The sequence below is a fragment of the Ochlerotatus camptorhynchus genome, unplaced genomic scaffold (assembly GCF_037179485.1).
Source record: "Ochlerotatus camptorhynchus isolate MF236.1 unplaced genomic scaffold, CSIRO-AGI_Acam_v1.1 ptg000274l, whole genome shotgun sequence".
Lineage (NCBI taxonomy): Eukaryota > Metazoa > Arthropoda > Insecta > Diptera > Culicidae > Ochlerotatus > Ochlerotatus camptorhynchus.
The window spans coordinates 407,558-423,748 of NW_027040763.1; the positions used below are offsets into that span (position 1 = coordinate 407,558).

The 16,191-nt window shown below is 42.0% G+C and overlaps 1 protein-coding gene across 1 annotated transcript in view; it reads right to left on the bottom strand.

Annotated features, from left to right (window-relative positions):
* LOC135705696 (putative uncharacterized protein DDB_G0288537) overlaps window positions 1-4,420 on the bottom strand; it is a 178,561-nt gene extending 174,141 nt beyond the window's left edge. The window contains exon 1 of the mRNA XM_065227497.1: window positions 1,970-4,420. Within this exon, the coding sequence (XP_065083569.1) occupies window positions 1,970-3,381 (1,412 nt within the window). The 5' untranslated portion in view covers window positions 3,382-4,420. The remainder of the gene's footprint in view (window positions 1-1,969) is intronic.
* Between the last annotated feature and the right edge of the window lie 11,771 nt (window positions 4,421-16,191).

Below are 16,191 nucleotides of genomic sequence, written 5' to 3' on the forward strand. Positions count from 1 at the left end.
TGCAGAGGTGTGTAAAGATTGTTCGAGTATCGCGACAGTTAACATGTCCGAAAAATAAACAAAACATCCCATTTGAGCATATTCAATCATGTAAAACGATAGAGTTCTCATAGCTACTTATTTCAATACCATTGTTTGTCATCGTGGATTTTTTTTTGAAATTTGTTCCGAATTTACGACAAAAAGTGATCAATTTACCCAATGCGTACATCTTGACAAGGCAAACTAATGGCGAGCAAATACAATTCACCCAGCATGATGCACGACAATCTTTCATTCAGGGATTAGGTCAGTGTAAAAGCCGAAAAAAAGGTCAATTTCGCGACTTTTTTTTGCGAACAGAAGCACTTTAAAGAATGCGGTTTTCAGAATTTTATTGAAAATATTTTCAATAACATTTTCCCAAATTTTAGTTTTTGAAATGTGCAGCGAGATGGCGCTACAATCATCCAAGTGATAGCATCCCTGGTTCATACCAGGGTTCGGCGGGTAAAAGTTTTATAAACTAGAATGTTTTAACTAGTGAAGTACCTGGCCGATTGTAAAAATATAGATTTTTGGCAAAATGGCGCGCGTTTGAAAAAAATGGATTGATTTTCAGGCAAAAATATAAGTCGTTAATTACAACAATAAAAAGTTTTAAAGATAAAGATAAAAACTCAGCTACTCCACTAGAAAAAAGTATGTAGAACAATTCAAAGTGTTTTTTTTATGTTACTTCATACGCGAAGTTAACGATTTTCAGAGTTGGTTGGAAATGCTAACATGAAGCTTTAGTGTGATGATTTATTAGCTAGAGAATGATCTTTAGAAGAGGGTAGGTGGATAGTTCCGTTAGAGTACGGCAGTATGAAAATTGAATAGAAGTTGAAAATGAGCGTACATCGTACGGGTTAGGCAAAAATGTGCGTCCACCTACCCTCTTCTAAAGATCATTCTCTAGCTAATAAATCATCACACTAAAGCTTCATGTTAGCATTTCCAACCAATGTAGAACAAGCTACAAAAAATCAAGTTGATTAATCAATTAGAAATATGACTTTCGTTTCCGCCCGACTTGAAAAACATGGTTTCGGGAAAAACGCGATTAAAGATAAATTGAGTTCCCAAGTCTCCGACCCAAAATAATGTGAAATAAAGTGTTCCCGGGTATAAATCCAATTGTCCGGTATCCTATCATTTAAGACAAAAAACGCTTTTTTTGAATCGCTACAAATAATTTAACAGTACCCAACCCGATCAAAAATCACAACAAACAGCACTATTGAAAATACAGATCGTCATTCAACGGTATGCATGTTGTAGGTCCACACCATCACCACCAACCGGACACGCGAGGGCATTGCCAAAGCAACAGTACCAGCAACATTGAAAGACCTTCCGATATTGCGCGAGATCGGTGGCATTGAACGACCAACTCATGCCCAACGGTGGAACTAATAATGTATGAATTGTTCTTTTCTAGGTTTTTTTTTATATCCCCACCACCGCCCGTTCAACGAACATACATACAATTAGGTACCGTACCGCACATAGAATGACCACGTCAAACGGAGACAAAGTTCTATTATACAAGTGCGCCGGTATGCAGCAAGTAGCTGTAGCAGGTCGTGCCGCGCGTTGCTACATTTTTTGATGATATCACATCTAGGTAGGTACTGTTTATGGTCACGCGTTAGAAACAGCGACCGACCGATCGGCGACGATGTAACAATGGGCACACCATCCGACCGCGTGGAAGTTCAATCCAAGTGCACGAGAATTCAAGTGCAGTGCCTATAAACACTGCCGCCGCATGGTTGGAATTATTCATGAAGCAAAACTGCAGCAGCAGTTACCGTTATATGGCGAAATTCTACGCCACCGACCGTGTCGCCGTCCTCTCTCCCTCGAAGAAGAAGAAGGTTCAAAACCATGTGACCGAAGTCAATTAACAGAAACATTCATTGATCAATGGAAAGTAACTCACCGTTCCTCGGCATCCTTCACGCTATCCCAGGAGTCCCCTACTCCGGACGAGGCATCATCCAGCTTTTCCTCATCCTCCATGCCCGAATCTTCCAGGCTGATCTGACAGCTGGAAAGTACAACCTCCTTCCCGTTATCGCCAACCTCAATCCAATCGGCCGTACGGATCCGAGCCGGCCGGCTGGCGGTGCCATTTGGCGAAACATCCGCCGAAGATCGCGTCTCCGGGGGGCATCGCTGTCGCCTGGATACAGAATCAGCGGCCGCGAAGGTACTGCCGATGACCTCCTGAGCGTTCGATTGTCTCATTGCCGTTAGTTCCGAAATTAGCAACTCATGGAAGGCCACCTTCTTCTCGCTCAGCTTCGAATCGATCGTTTTCGGGTCGATCGACGGGGGTTTGATCATTGGGCTGGATGCGTTATTGCGATCATTCGGTGGAGAGACATGCTCTCCGCCTTCTGGTTCCGGACGGTACGGGAGCCGAATGGATGAGGTTCTTATCACATGTTTGATGGGTTCCGGTGAGGACCGATTGGTGAGGAGGGCATTGTTTCGAGCTTCGATAATTGTAGAAGTTCCGTTCGTTACGACGGTTGTGGTAGAACCGAGCTGATCTGCACCAGATCCGATGATGATCTCGGTCATGTGAGCTTGTCGATTTTCGAGATTTTTCAGGTTATTTTCCCGTTCTAGCGAATTGCTACTGGCAATGCTATTGGTATCGATCGAGTTCTGCTCGGTGCCACTGTCATGCTCCGAGGACGTCGAATTGATCACAATTACATCGGGTGAATTACGCCTAATACCGGAGGCATCCTCTAGCGAGTCCAGATGTCGATGATTGTACGAATTTTTTAACTGTTTTTGGCTCGAGATGGTATCGTCTTCGTCGGCGGAATTATGATGATTGTGCTCATTACGGCCGACGAATTCGGGCTTTTGAAGCGTGGACATTGGCGAAGATGACGCCGATGTCGACGCTGATGAGGAAGAATTTATTTCAATTATACTGCACGTTGAGGTGTACATTAGTTTCCCGTTTACTAGGTTGGAATTGGTGTTATTATTGCGGTGAGTAGCGCCATTCAGAACCGGTAGAATGGGTCGGGGTACGTAGAGGCCGTTAGATTCACCAAGGTAAACTTCGGTCTTTTGAAAAGAATAATCCAACCCATTCTTAGAGTCACCATTAGTGCTGAAACTTCCGTTAGTGCCGTTGTGCTGCGGTTTTCTGTCTTGATCGAATCCTGGCGATTTGTAAACCACAGTACGTCCTGAATGCGGTGGCTTTAACGTTTGAACGCCTACTGGGCTGGGAGAGTTCTCACGGTGCCTGGCCAAAGCATTGGCCACTGCTGCAGCGCTGGGTCTAGGAGGGACCGGAGGCCCCGGTTTTCTTGTTGTCAACATCGCGTTATTTTCACTCACTATCTTGCCCAAACAAACAATTCATATCTTTCCTACACACTCAATTGCCTCCTCGACGCGACACACGAAAGCACTTGAATTATTCGTCGCACTCGTAAACAAACGTGAGATATCACTTAATTATACACCAGTGCACCAGCACCTCGGTACCAGAACGAAATCACTGAATCCATAGACTCACTCGAGCGAACAGGGAATTTCCATTCCAGTTAGTGGAGGTATATCATAAACACACAAACACCAGCCTGAGCGCAAGATCAACCGCACAACGTGACAAAGCCGATAATGATTTATCTCGGTTCGACCTCCCCTGGGGTAGTGGGCCGTGAATCACCAGCCTTGCTTCTTGCCTGCCTGCCTGCCTGCTTGGCCACAAACACTACTGGGAGTTCCAGCTGACTGCACGTTCACAACGGTCACTCAACGAGACCTACTTTTCTCACTTTCAACTGAACCTAAATCTGCGCGCACGCTCAAAAGCCTTCAAGGGGGGACGGACTGCGCTTCTTCTCCAATTTCTTCAGCACTCGACACATCCAAGGAGATGATACTTTAGCTCACTTTATTGTTAGGTGAGACTTAATTCACACACCATCACCAGGCGCATATTGTCGATACATTGAAGGGTACAATTCATCAAAATATGCGCGTAAAACACCCTCTCCGCGAGATGTGCTATTTCGACACTGCTTATTCTTCAACAATTCTTCGCGAAAGGTAATTGCACAGTGCAACCGAGTTGCTAACGAGATGCTTTTAGTCCGGCAATTATCCCAAGCGCCGTAAAATCACCCGAAAAACAACCAGCTACCCTTCAATCTTGGGTGCGAACAAACATGCGGGCGAGCGAGTCCCACAACCATAACAAACCCGCAAAGGTCCAAAAACTTGTTTCAACACTTTTTTTTTTGCACGGCGGAACCCGTCTATCGCCGGATTCGCGAACTACTTTTCCTTTGCTTCTTGGCTGAACGTAGCAGTAGATTCCACGATGCGCGCGCGAACGTAACACCCCGTCCGATTCGATATCCAAACGCGAACTGAAAAGCGAATCTCACGGACTACCGTGCTGAAGGTGTTCCGCCGACCCGACGAAGTCCGTACCAATACCATGGCACAACTCGGCTTAGCCGAACTATAAGCGGCTTAAGTAGGGATGTCCAAGTTGAACCAAAGTCTGAGGAAGCCCTAAATACAACACGAAGAATTGATCACCCCCACCGAGCCAGCTGTGTACGAAGGCGAACGCACCACAAAGAGACAAACCCTAAGGGAGCATCCATTAAGTACGTCACGCTCTAAGAGAGGAGGAGGGGTTTACATATGTGTAACAAGCAATGCATTAGGTATAGGGAAAACGTGACGAATGAAGAGAGGGGGAGCGGATTTTCCCTAAATTGTGCGTGTCGTGATTAATGCATACTCCCTAAGCATAATAATGTTGTGAAAAGTGTATGCTCTTTGATGGTATTTAACTGATACCGACGACGGATACGACCACAACGTCCATCCGGTTCTTTTTTGTTTTGTTCGATTATGCATAGGTAGGAGTTAATGTTTATTATGCTTCGCACTTTGCGCATCGATCGGGATGCACTTCTTTAGAAGTTTGGGTTTGAACTTTCGCATCGAAGACGATGCGCAATAAAGGGAAAACGTTGAAGTTCCATAAAAACAATTCAACAATTATTAACAATTAGGAATAAACAAACCGATTGCGAGTTGTCAACAAGCAAACATGGATCAATATCGTAGTGATTGTGTTACGTTGTTGTTCTGGGAGGAATATTTACATATGTGTGCAAGCTTCTAACGAAGGTTAATGTCGAAATTGTTTGGAGAAGGCTTCTTATCTTGAATAATCATAGACTCACATCGTGCGCACTGTCGTAAGGTTTCAATGACTTATGCAAGGAAATTGATTCTAATCTGCGTTAGAGTGAATCACTGTTATGTCATACCTCAAGAAAGAACACCAACTATTTACTATTTATTTGTATACACACATAGCTTGGAATCGGATCAAGTCATATTATCCTGGTAGGTACCTATAAGAAATTTACTGGAGGGTGGTCAACGTGATTGCACATGGATTTTATGCGACTTAATTCAGACTGATGCATCGCAACGACGCAAAGCATTATTCCCAAAGGCTAGGACAACGAGCACAAAAAGTTCGCAAAATTAGGCTATGTTTTAACTATGTACCTTCGCACTTCTATCGAATTGGGCTCTCAGGCAGCGTGTGACAGTGGTTATCACGATATCGAGCATGTTGTTTGGTCATGTACCCTACACCGTTGCCAGATCTGAGTTATCCACATCCCTCAGGGCCCGAGGAAAACAATCCGCGATACCCGTTAGAGATGTCTTGGCTAGCCGAGATCACGACTATTTGAATTTAATTTATGTGTTTTTAAAACGAATAGATCTGAGGATTTAGTAGTTAGTGTCATCTTATGTTCTCCCAAGTTGTTAGCTGCCCATCGGTGTACCCCCATGTTTGTCTTTGTCATCAGTATGTCGCTTAGTTCGAGATCAAGAGCACATTGCTCTCCAAACCTTGTGTTATCAATCCCTACCTTGCCATCCATTTGATACAATGTGTTACCCCTAACCTCGAGATAGCCGCAAGTAATCGGCCCCCGCTTTACTAGCGTTAGTTTTAAGTAATTTTGTGATCCATACAATGAATATCGGCTCCGCAAAGCTATAGCAAATGAGCCTGGAAAAATAAACGCATTATAAAAAAAAACTATGTACCTTGACAATTCGCACAATATTCTGCACAGGATTTTATAAGATTGTTGTCAAGCATTTCTTTTCGAATCATTTCCCTTCACAGATTTCTTTTCAGAATTCTTCTTAAATAAATTTGAGATTCTGTTTAAGCATCCATTGACAAAATTCTAAATAACAGTCCAAAAATTCTCTGCTCCAAACACTCTAAATAATTAATCCTAATTCGTTCATAAATTCACTTCGATTTGTTTATTTTTTTTATTTTTTTATTTTTTTTTTTTCTAATAATTCCCTGAAGCTTTTTTCCATTTTTAAACTTTTTCTCAGAATTATCTTGGAGTTCTCCTCTGAAAATTCACTTGGAATTCCCCATAAAATACTCTAAATATTATTTTCGAGAATCCTTGGGTCTATCCTCGCTTAGCTCAATCGGAAAAGGCGCAGCTACAAGGCAAGCCAATGCTGGAGGTGGCTGGGTTCGATTCCCTGGCCATAAAGTATGATCGTACTTGCCACACAATTATTCTAAATGGTACAGGCATCGAAAGCACTCAATTAATAACTGTGGCAGTGCATCAAGAAATAAGCTTGAAATACGAAGAAGATAAAGAGAGAGAGGTTATCCTTGGAATTCCCTTAAAACTCTGTGGAGAATTCCTTTGGAATATTACCCTTAAAATTCGATTCCCTTCCCTTTCACGGATCCTGGAATCCTCTTCATAATCGTCGTACAATTTTCCACAGTGCTACTTAATTTTTGTTTACTGTGAAGCCTCACAAGTCTGGAGTTCTAATCAAAACTATCTTAGAGTTTTTCCCAAACCTACTTTGGAAATTTTCTCTGAAATGCGTTGGTGTTATCCTTAAAATTAATTCTAAAATCGCCTCAAAATAGCTAATATTCTCTTAATAGTTTTTCAAAGTGACTTCATCCTTAAAATCTAACCCAGTCCAAGGATCTAGAAAATTTTTATAAAGCCCAACATGTAACGAAAAATCCCAAACACGGACGCAACGATAGAGCGCAAATCGAACAAACGCCACATTGCGCATGCTCACATGAGCGAGCCTGGGAGGGACTATCAAATACGAACAATCGTCGCCTACCTCGCATAACTGGTTTCAAACGACAACAAAGCCATAAGCAACGATGGTTTGTTGATGTTTGGAACCAAATTCACATATGGAAAATCAATGAGCGTAAACAGGTGAGGCCTAGTTATTTTGTCATCTCTTTCGTTCTTCGACTGATTAAATGGATGACAGAGTTTGACGGCACAATCCTTCAACCGTTTAAAAAGCGGGAGAATGAAAGAGAAGACACATTCCCTGAGCCTTACATATTTACGTCTCATTGACGGCTGTTCAGTAGGCCGATTTGATAGTACATCCCGCCTCTGGAGCGAGCTCAATGCTCGGTTGATCGCTCACCATTTCACCAATGAAAGGAAGGGAGGAGAACAGCAGCGATAATAAAGACGCTTGCCAAATCGTTCCCGATCTTTTCTCAGCGGATGAACTGATGGAGATTTTCATCAACATGACCGGTGCTTTACGTAAGTGCCGCAATAAGCCCGAACAGATTCAAGTGCTCGGTAGGTTCATCATCCAGTATGGTGCCTAAACCGCTAACCATCGCTACCTGGAACGCTTAATCTGTTAGAGCTAAGCAGATTGAGCTTGCCGACTTCCTCCGCAAGCACAGCATCGACGTGGGTCTTCTTATCGAGACCCATCTAAAGTCCGGCGACAGCTTCTGGGTGCCTGACCACAACATTATCCGGCTTGATCGCACCAGCTCCAGGGGGAGGGTGGTTTCGAACTTCTATCATGGAGGCCGTTAGTGTGGAGGTGGAATCACCAACTGGAAACATCCGGTTTATCGCTGTTTACTGCCCACGCCAGTGTACTGCAAGCAACGGACTAGGAATCCAATTCAAGAACGACCTGACCGCCATCACCCGTACTAGCTCCCGATTCATCGTTGGGGGCGACCAGAATGCCCGCCATAAAGCTTGGCGGAACTACCAGCGGAACCGGAACGGATGTCTATTGTTCGACCACGCACAACATGGGCTGTACACCGTGCAGTTTCCAGACGAACCAACTTTTATCTCTCCGGCGGGAAATCCCTCCACCCTGGATTTTATCCTGTCGAACATCAGACTATCCAAGCCGGAGGCGCACAACGATCTCAGCTCCGACCACTAACCGGTGGTGAGTGAAGTCGGTGTCAAAGTGGTTCCTGCTAGAGTCGGTGTATAATGAGTCACGCCAAGAGAAAACAGTTGAACTCGCATCAAGGTTTTCGAAAGATTCCCTTTCTTTTCACTTGGCAACAGAGGACTTCTACAACAACTTCAAATGACTTCTAGCGAGAAAAAAAAATACGGGTGTAGTGAATCATTATATCAGTGATTTTGTCAAATTATCTTATCAAAAAATAGTAGAAATTCTCATTACTGATCATTACCAAACGTATCCCATGACAATTTAATGCTCACTGCGTGTTTATGATAATTTCGTCAATTATATTTTATAGGCAGCCCTAAGTTTGCACCTATAGAATTGATAAAACGATCCATAACAAATTGAAAAACGTTCCATTAAGGTGATATTCTAAGCAAGCCTTAGCATGAAACTTCAAAGGCACAAATGTCAGCTTCCACAAAACATACAAATTTGAAATTGCTACTCTCTGTTTGTAGTAGCACAGCAAACAAGGAGTAGCAATTTCAAATTTGTATGTTTTGTGGAAGCTGACATTTGTGCCTTTAAAGTTTCACGCTAAGGCTTCCTTCGAGTATCACCTTAAAAACTACCAAATGATCCATAAAACATCGGAGAAAATCCCTAAAAAAGTGTGGATGATCCATAAAAAATATCAATATTATCAATATTTTATGTGAAATTTAGCAACACAATTGTAAAAATGTACCACTAAATTTCTAAATAATGAGCATTGGAATTGTACGAATTACCCATAAACATATTGCAATTGATCCATAAAACATTCAGCAATGAACCTTAAACTAAAGAAAGTGATCCATAAAAAAACAAGTTTGCACACTTAAAAACATAGGCATGATCCATAAATTAGACGTATATTATTCATGTTTAGGACACATTTTTTTTAAATTTTGATCCATAAACCTTGAAAAATTGCTCCACTGCTTATCTACTTAGATTCACTGTCCTGTCCGTGTATTTAAGGTAGATGTGCGAAGCGACGGGCAAGCGTCTAGAATTAGCTTCCAAAAGAAGATTCTATAACAATAGAAACTTTTTAAGAAGCTTATTCTAGAGGCTCGCCCATCGTTCTGCTCTTCTGACAAAAAAACACGGGCAGAACAGTAAACCTGAGTAGCTACGCAGTAATGTAGCAATTTTTCAAGGTATATTGATCAAATTAAAAAAAAAACATATGTATATAGACCGAGGGGAGCGACTCTAGCTACGATGCAAGAAAAATTGTGTTTTGTTTCGGCTAGCTGCGCACACGCTGAGTAGATAGAAAGAAGATTGATGACAATTTTGAAGATTTCCTGTAAAAAGATGAGGCACGATGCAAGTAGATGCGAGAAATGAAAGAATATTTTTCGAAGATTGATTCGCTAGTGGTAGATCTGTTGAGCATCTAGAATTGAGATTTGGATGTGTCGCCCCCCTCGATATAGACTATAATTGGAACACACCAAAATAAGCACGTCTACTGGAACACCTACCCTTGGTATGATCCATAAAATTAACATTTATTTTTCATTTTTTCTTAAGAAGATTATTATAGAAGCTTCTTTTGGAAGCTAATTCTAGACGCTTGACCATCGCTCGCACATCTACCTAAAAACACGGCAGGACAGTAAATCTTAGTAGTTAAGCAGTAATGGAGCAATTTTTCATGGTTTATGAATCAAAATTAATAATACATTGTCCAAAACGTGAATAATATATAAGAATATCGGGACAACCCTGTACCGCCAAACCCAGTGACAACCCTGTGAGAGATTCAGAGAGCGACGGTAACGGTCGCTGTCAGAAATGACAGACGTCAGGTCGGAGTATGAACGAGAAAAAAAAAAGAGGAAAAGAAGATACAATTCCAAACCATCTAAAAAACGTTTTACAGCTAAATTATTTTAATTGCCTAAATTTGTTTAATTAAATTGTAGTTATTTGTAGTGAACTAGCCATCAACAATCAAAACAAAACTAACGATTTTAAATTGGCTCACTACTTGACTTGCCTATTGGTCCCAAGCAAATCGATTAACGTACCCCATTCTAGTCAAAATTCTAGTACTACACAATATTTGTTTTAATTCGCTATGAAAGTTTGACAGGTAAAATGAGGGGTTCGTGGATTTTCTTGTGTTTTATAGGGGTGCATCGATAAGCTTGGGACCGCTAGTACCAGAGCTTAGCCAAAAAGTTGAGCACATTTCTTCGGGACGTTCTGGTCTTAAAGTTACCGGTATGTAGCTACTGAAGTAGGTTAGTTGGAGGTGGAATTCGTGTAAATATTGAATTTGATAACCCTATATTTGCTTAATCTAGATACTACAATTTGATTCTAAAATCTGGTAACCTACAATTTATTCCTATACATGATTTACCCTAAGTAACTAGTAAGTAGCTCATTCTACATCGTTTGCGTGCTTAACTAAAATAATAATTGAATCCCTAAATGCTAAATCTAGCCAAATCTTTGTTGAAAGAGTGACGGAAGAGAACTCTCGGTTTGAAAATCTTCCGCTCAGCCTCCTATCTCCTATATTCATGGAGGAATTTCTCTTCCTCCAGCACTTTCTTATTTGCGCTTTTCTCCTGCAGCAACTGGTCTAGGGATTCTTCCAGGCTGACCTCATTGGTACTTCCTTTTCCAGATTCGGTTGCGGCATCACTCCTCGCTCTATTATTTCTGCTAGGTGGTTTCTTTGGGACAGACTTCTTGGTTCCTTTTGCCACCTTCAGCATATTTGTGCACTTAGAGCACGTCTACGGAACCTCCTTTACAGCTGTTGTCTTACCAGCGCAACTATAATGGGTCCAGAAATCGCAGACATCACACTGAACCATATCATCTACGTGGTCATGGCCTTCACAAAGCGCACAGTTTCTATCGCTGTTCTGTTCTTCACTCAACGGTGGTGTTGATCCCTCTGACATTTTGAGGTTATATTCAATGTTGTTCTTCAAGAATGTTCGGATTAATGAAAGCAACTTCCTCAGAGCAGTCTCGTTTTGGACAGCTTGAAGCTGAAATAGGTTTTATTATAAGCATTAAGATTGGTTTTGATTTTATATTAGTTTAATAAAACCTATTTCAGCTTCAAGCTGTCCAAAACGAGACTGCTCTGAGGAAGTTGCTTTCATTAATACGAATATGGCTATATTTTTAAGTGCGCAAACATGATTTTCTATGGATCACTTTCTTTAGTTTAAGGTTCACTGCTGAATGTATTATGGATCAATTGCAATATGTTTATGGGTAATTCGTACAATTTCAATGCTCATTGCTTAGAAATTTAGCGGTACATTTTTACAATTGTGTTGCTAAATTTTACATTAAATATGGATCATATTTATATTTTTTATGGTTCATTCACACTTTTTTAAGGATTTTCTCCGAAGTTTTATGGATCATTTGGATGTATTTTATGGAACGTTTTGCAATATTTTATGGATCATTTATTGGTTTTTATGTTCAAAAGTATGTTTGCCTATTTTATATTTTATTGCAATACCTTTCGTCGACCTTTCATAGCATCGTAATGTTTGTTTACTTTGCACGATAGGTTTCCTGACAGTTCAATAGGTAGACTTGGCTTCGCTCTTGGCGTGACTTATTATACACCGACTCTAGTTCCTGCTAGCTGCCTGCGTAAAGACTACCACCATGTGAACTGGGTGCAACACGGACGAATGGTGCACAGCAACATCGATGAAAATCCACTGCTCGACACCGTAGATGACATCGACCGGGCTTTGGAAGGACTTCAACAGGCCATATCCGTGGCTTACGAGACATGCGTTCGACAAGTTCCTGTGAGGGGTAAGTTTGTTGCTATTGATTCCCACACCCAATTATTGATTCGGTTGAGAAATGTGCATAGACGCCAGTTTCAGAGGACTGGAGACCTGGGCAAAAAACGTGAAATGGCCGATCTGAACAGGCAGCTTGCTTCCAGAATAGACTCACTCCGAAATGATGACCGCTCCAGACCATTCTGAAAGGTAGCCAAGGTCCTAAAAACTCATCCCAAACCCGTTCCACTTCTCAGAGTCGAAAATGATGACGATCGGCTTTTAATCACCCCACAGGAGAAAGCAAATGCGATCGGTAAGCGTGTCGCTTCATCGCATTTGCTTGGCTCGACAATCCAAAGTCCGCTCGATGATCAGGTTGCACAATGCGTTCAAAACTTAGATGCCTCCCTTTGTGCCGTGCCTCCGGTAGATACGATTACAGTACAACATATTTGCTCAGCGCTGAAATGCACCAAGAACATGAAGGCTCCCGAGTTTGACGGTATATTCAACATGATCTTGAAGAGACTCAGCATGAAAGTGCAGTCTCTTCTAACCGCTATCTTCAACAGATGCTTGGAAATGCACTACTTTTCAAGCATCTGTAAAGTAGCAAAAATCATACCAATCCGCAAACCCGGTAAGGAACCAACATTGCCTTCAAGCTACAGACCAATCAGCCTCCTTTCAGCGCTGAGCAAATTGTTCGAGAAACTCATTCTCAATCGTTTGCTCAAATTTGTCGAGAAAAACAACATTCTCCTTCCGGAACAGTTCGAGTTCAGAAAGGGGCACTCCACCAATCACCAGCTAGTACGGGTGATGAATAACATCCGAAGTAACAAAGCTGTAACCAAAACCACAGCCATGACTTTGCTAGACGTCGAAAAGGCGTTTGACAATGTTTGGCATGACGGACTTGTGTACAAGCTTTGTAACTTTAACTTCCCATTACATCTGGTTAAAATCACCCGCAACTACCTGCAGCAAAGGTCGTTTAAGGTATCGTTGAATGGTTGCCTTTCAGAGTCTGCTGGGCCCCTTGCTTTACAGCATTTACACTTCCGGCATTCCTCCCCTCGGAAACGGATGCGTGTTTTTCCTGTTTGCAGATGATACCGCAATAGCCGTTAAAGGATGGATGCCTCGCGAAATAACAAACAAACTTCAACGATGCCTTAACGCCTTTGCTGATGATGCCACCACGTGGAAAATTATAATCATTGCCTCCAAAACTCAAACAATCACGTTCCTCCATCGGCAATCGCCCAAACTAAAACCCTCTTGTACTGTAATCATGGATGGCACAAGGGTTGAGTGGTCTGCCGAAGTAACCTATCTCGGGATGTTGTTCGATGAAAAGCTCCTCTTCCGTTCGCATGTAGAGAAAACTGTAGTCAAGTGTTCTGCCTTGGTTAGGTGTCTGTATCCGCTGATTTGCCGCAGATCCCGCCTCTCAAGGATGAACAAACTGGCTGTCTACAAACAAATCATAGCACCTGCGATCCTCTACGCAGCTCCGGTGTGGGAGTCATCTGTACACACACAGACTCACAGGTACAAAATCCAGGTCGCTCAGAATAGAGTGCTGAGGATGGTACTTGATCATCCTTTCGACACTAGAATAACAAATTTACACGAAGAGGCAGGCATTGCCAAAATAGATTCCAGAATTAACGAAATTAAGACTAAATTTGCACAAAAATGTAATTTATCAGAACATGCTTTGATAGGCAATTTGTATATAGTAGATTAGGTGTATATAGTAGTTGTAGGTTAGTTATAGTTGTAAATAGTAGTTATAAGTAATCTCCTTTTTCAAATTTAAAACAAACCAATCCCACCAAGGTGGTCATTCTTAAAACAGGCCTGATAGGACTAGGAACTGTAATTAATAATAATTGAAATTTCAAAAGAACTAAAGTTGAAAAGACGCATCTGTGTCACTTGATAAGTAATACATGTAAACCACACAAATACAAGAAATAAAGATCATTTAAAGTCAAAAAAGTTTCGTCATTTGCTTTCGAGCACGGACGGATAAGCGTTGGACACGACGAATGAGAGGAACAGCACGCATCGCACCAATACGAAGACAACCGACAATGACAAAAGCACCCACATGGACCGGAGGAAAGTCATCCGGTCGGCATCGACTTGCACTGGTGTGGCCACCATTTGAAAAACAATCGGCCCTTTTCAGGGCCATCAATACAAAAACGGAAAGAGTTGAGAACTAAAGGGCGAACACAAAATTATTGCGACACATTCAACAGGGCATAACTTTTTTACCATTGGGTAAAAATCAACCAAATTTTGCACACTTTCTCATTGATGTGTATTGTGTACATGCTGTCAAACTCGAAGTCGTGTTTTTCGATTCAACGAAAATGGAGGTGAACCAACGCGAGTTGAGAGAACAAATTCTTTCCAAACACCTGGAATTTCCTGACCTGTCGCACCGGCAGTTGGGAAAAATGTTGAACATTCACCATTGAAGAGTGTTGAAGCGGTTCCAGGAGCGGTTGACGTTGGACCACGGCAAAGGAGCTGGAAGAAAACCGGGACCGGAGAACAAAAAGACGGAGGGAAAGGTGAAGCGGATGATTAAAGCAAATCCCAACGTCTCAAGCCGTGATTTGGTTAAAAAGATCGGCATGTCGCAGAGCTACGTCCAGAATGCAAAGAAGAGAGCTGGACTACATACATACAAGGTACAGAACTTCCCAAACCGCGATGAGCGGCAACAATCGACGGCTAAAATTCGGGCACGGAAGCTCTACGAGAAGATGCTGACAAAATATGGCTGCTGTGTGATGGACGACGAAACGTATATAAAAGCCGATTTTAAGCAAATTCCGGGGTTGGAGTTTTTCACCGGCAAGAGCAAGTTCGATGTGGACGACAAATTTAAGAAGATGAAAATGTCGAAGTTCGCCTCCAAATATCTCATTTGGCAGGCCATCTGCTCTTGTGGACTGAGGAGTGAGCCTTTCGTGACAAAGGGCACAGTAAATGGCGAGATCTACAAATCTGAGTGCCTCGAGAAGCGCCTTTTGCCGTTCTTGCAGCAGCACGACGAAGCTCCGCTATTTTGGCCAGATTTGGCATCATGCCACTATTCTAAAAGTGTCCTGGAGTGGTATGAGGCCAATTCTGTCCATTTAGTTCCAAAGGACATGAATCCGCCAAACTGTCCGGAGCTGCGCCCGGTGGAGCAGTACTGGGCAATAATGAAGCGGGAACTTCGGAAGAGCAAGAAGACAGTCAAAGACGAGAAGGACATGTTAAGAAAATGGAAAAAAAACTGAGAAACTGGTACCGGATGACACTGTAAAGACTTTGATGGAGGGCATCAAGCGAAAATGCGTTCAATTTTACACTCAAGGCTCCATCGATTAACTTTTCTTTTGATTTTTGAAGTAAATATATGTATAACACTACCCTAAAATTTGGGTTTGATTCTAAACATTATAAGAAAATTGGCATGACATTTTCGGTGTCGCAATAATTTCGTGTTCGCCCTCTAAATGATCAACATATTTGTTCCGTCCACAGCGGTCCTACGGAAAGCTTCCGCCGTTCGTGCCCCTAGATACAGACCCTTCTACTTTTTCGAAGTAGGGGAAACGGCTCTAATGTTGGCCTATGGATCTAAATATTCCGCCCATCGATAATAATATCCTGTTCTTATAAATGTATAATAAATGTTGACCAAGCCTTAAAGGGTGATACGGTCAAAATTTGGTCAAGGGAAAACGCGTGTAAATCGGTGAAATCTCGCGTAACATTTGAAAAGGGCCTATGTCCAAAATGTAAACAAACCGATTTTTGATACCATTCTGTAGCACTGGTAATGAGCTACCAGTCGTATAGGAATGTTCCGCATTATCGATAAAAATCATTAAAAATAGCTTGATTTTAAAAACGGCCGATCCACCAAATTTTTCCAATCATTCATGCTAAAACGGCCTAACCTCGGGCCTAACATATATTTTTTTCGTTCGATGAGGTTCCATTCATA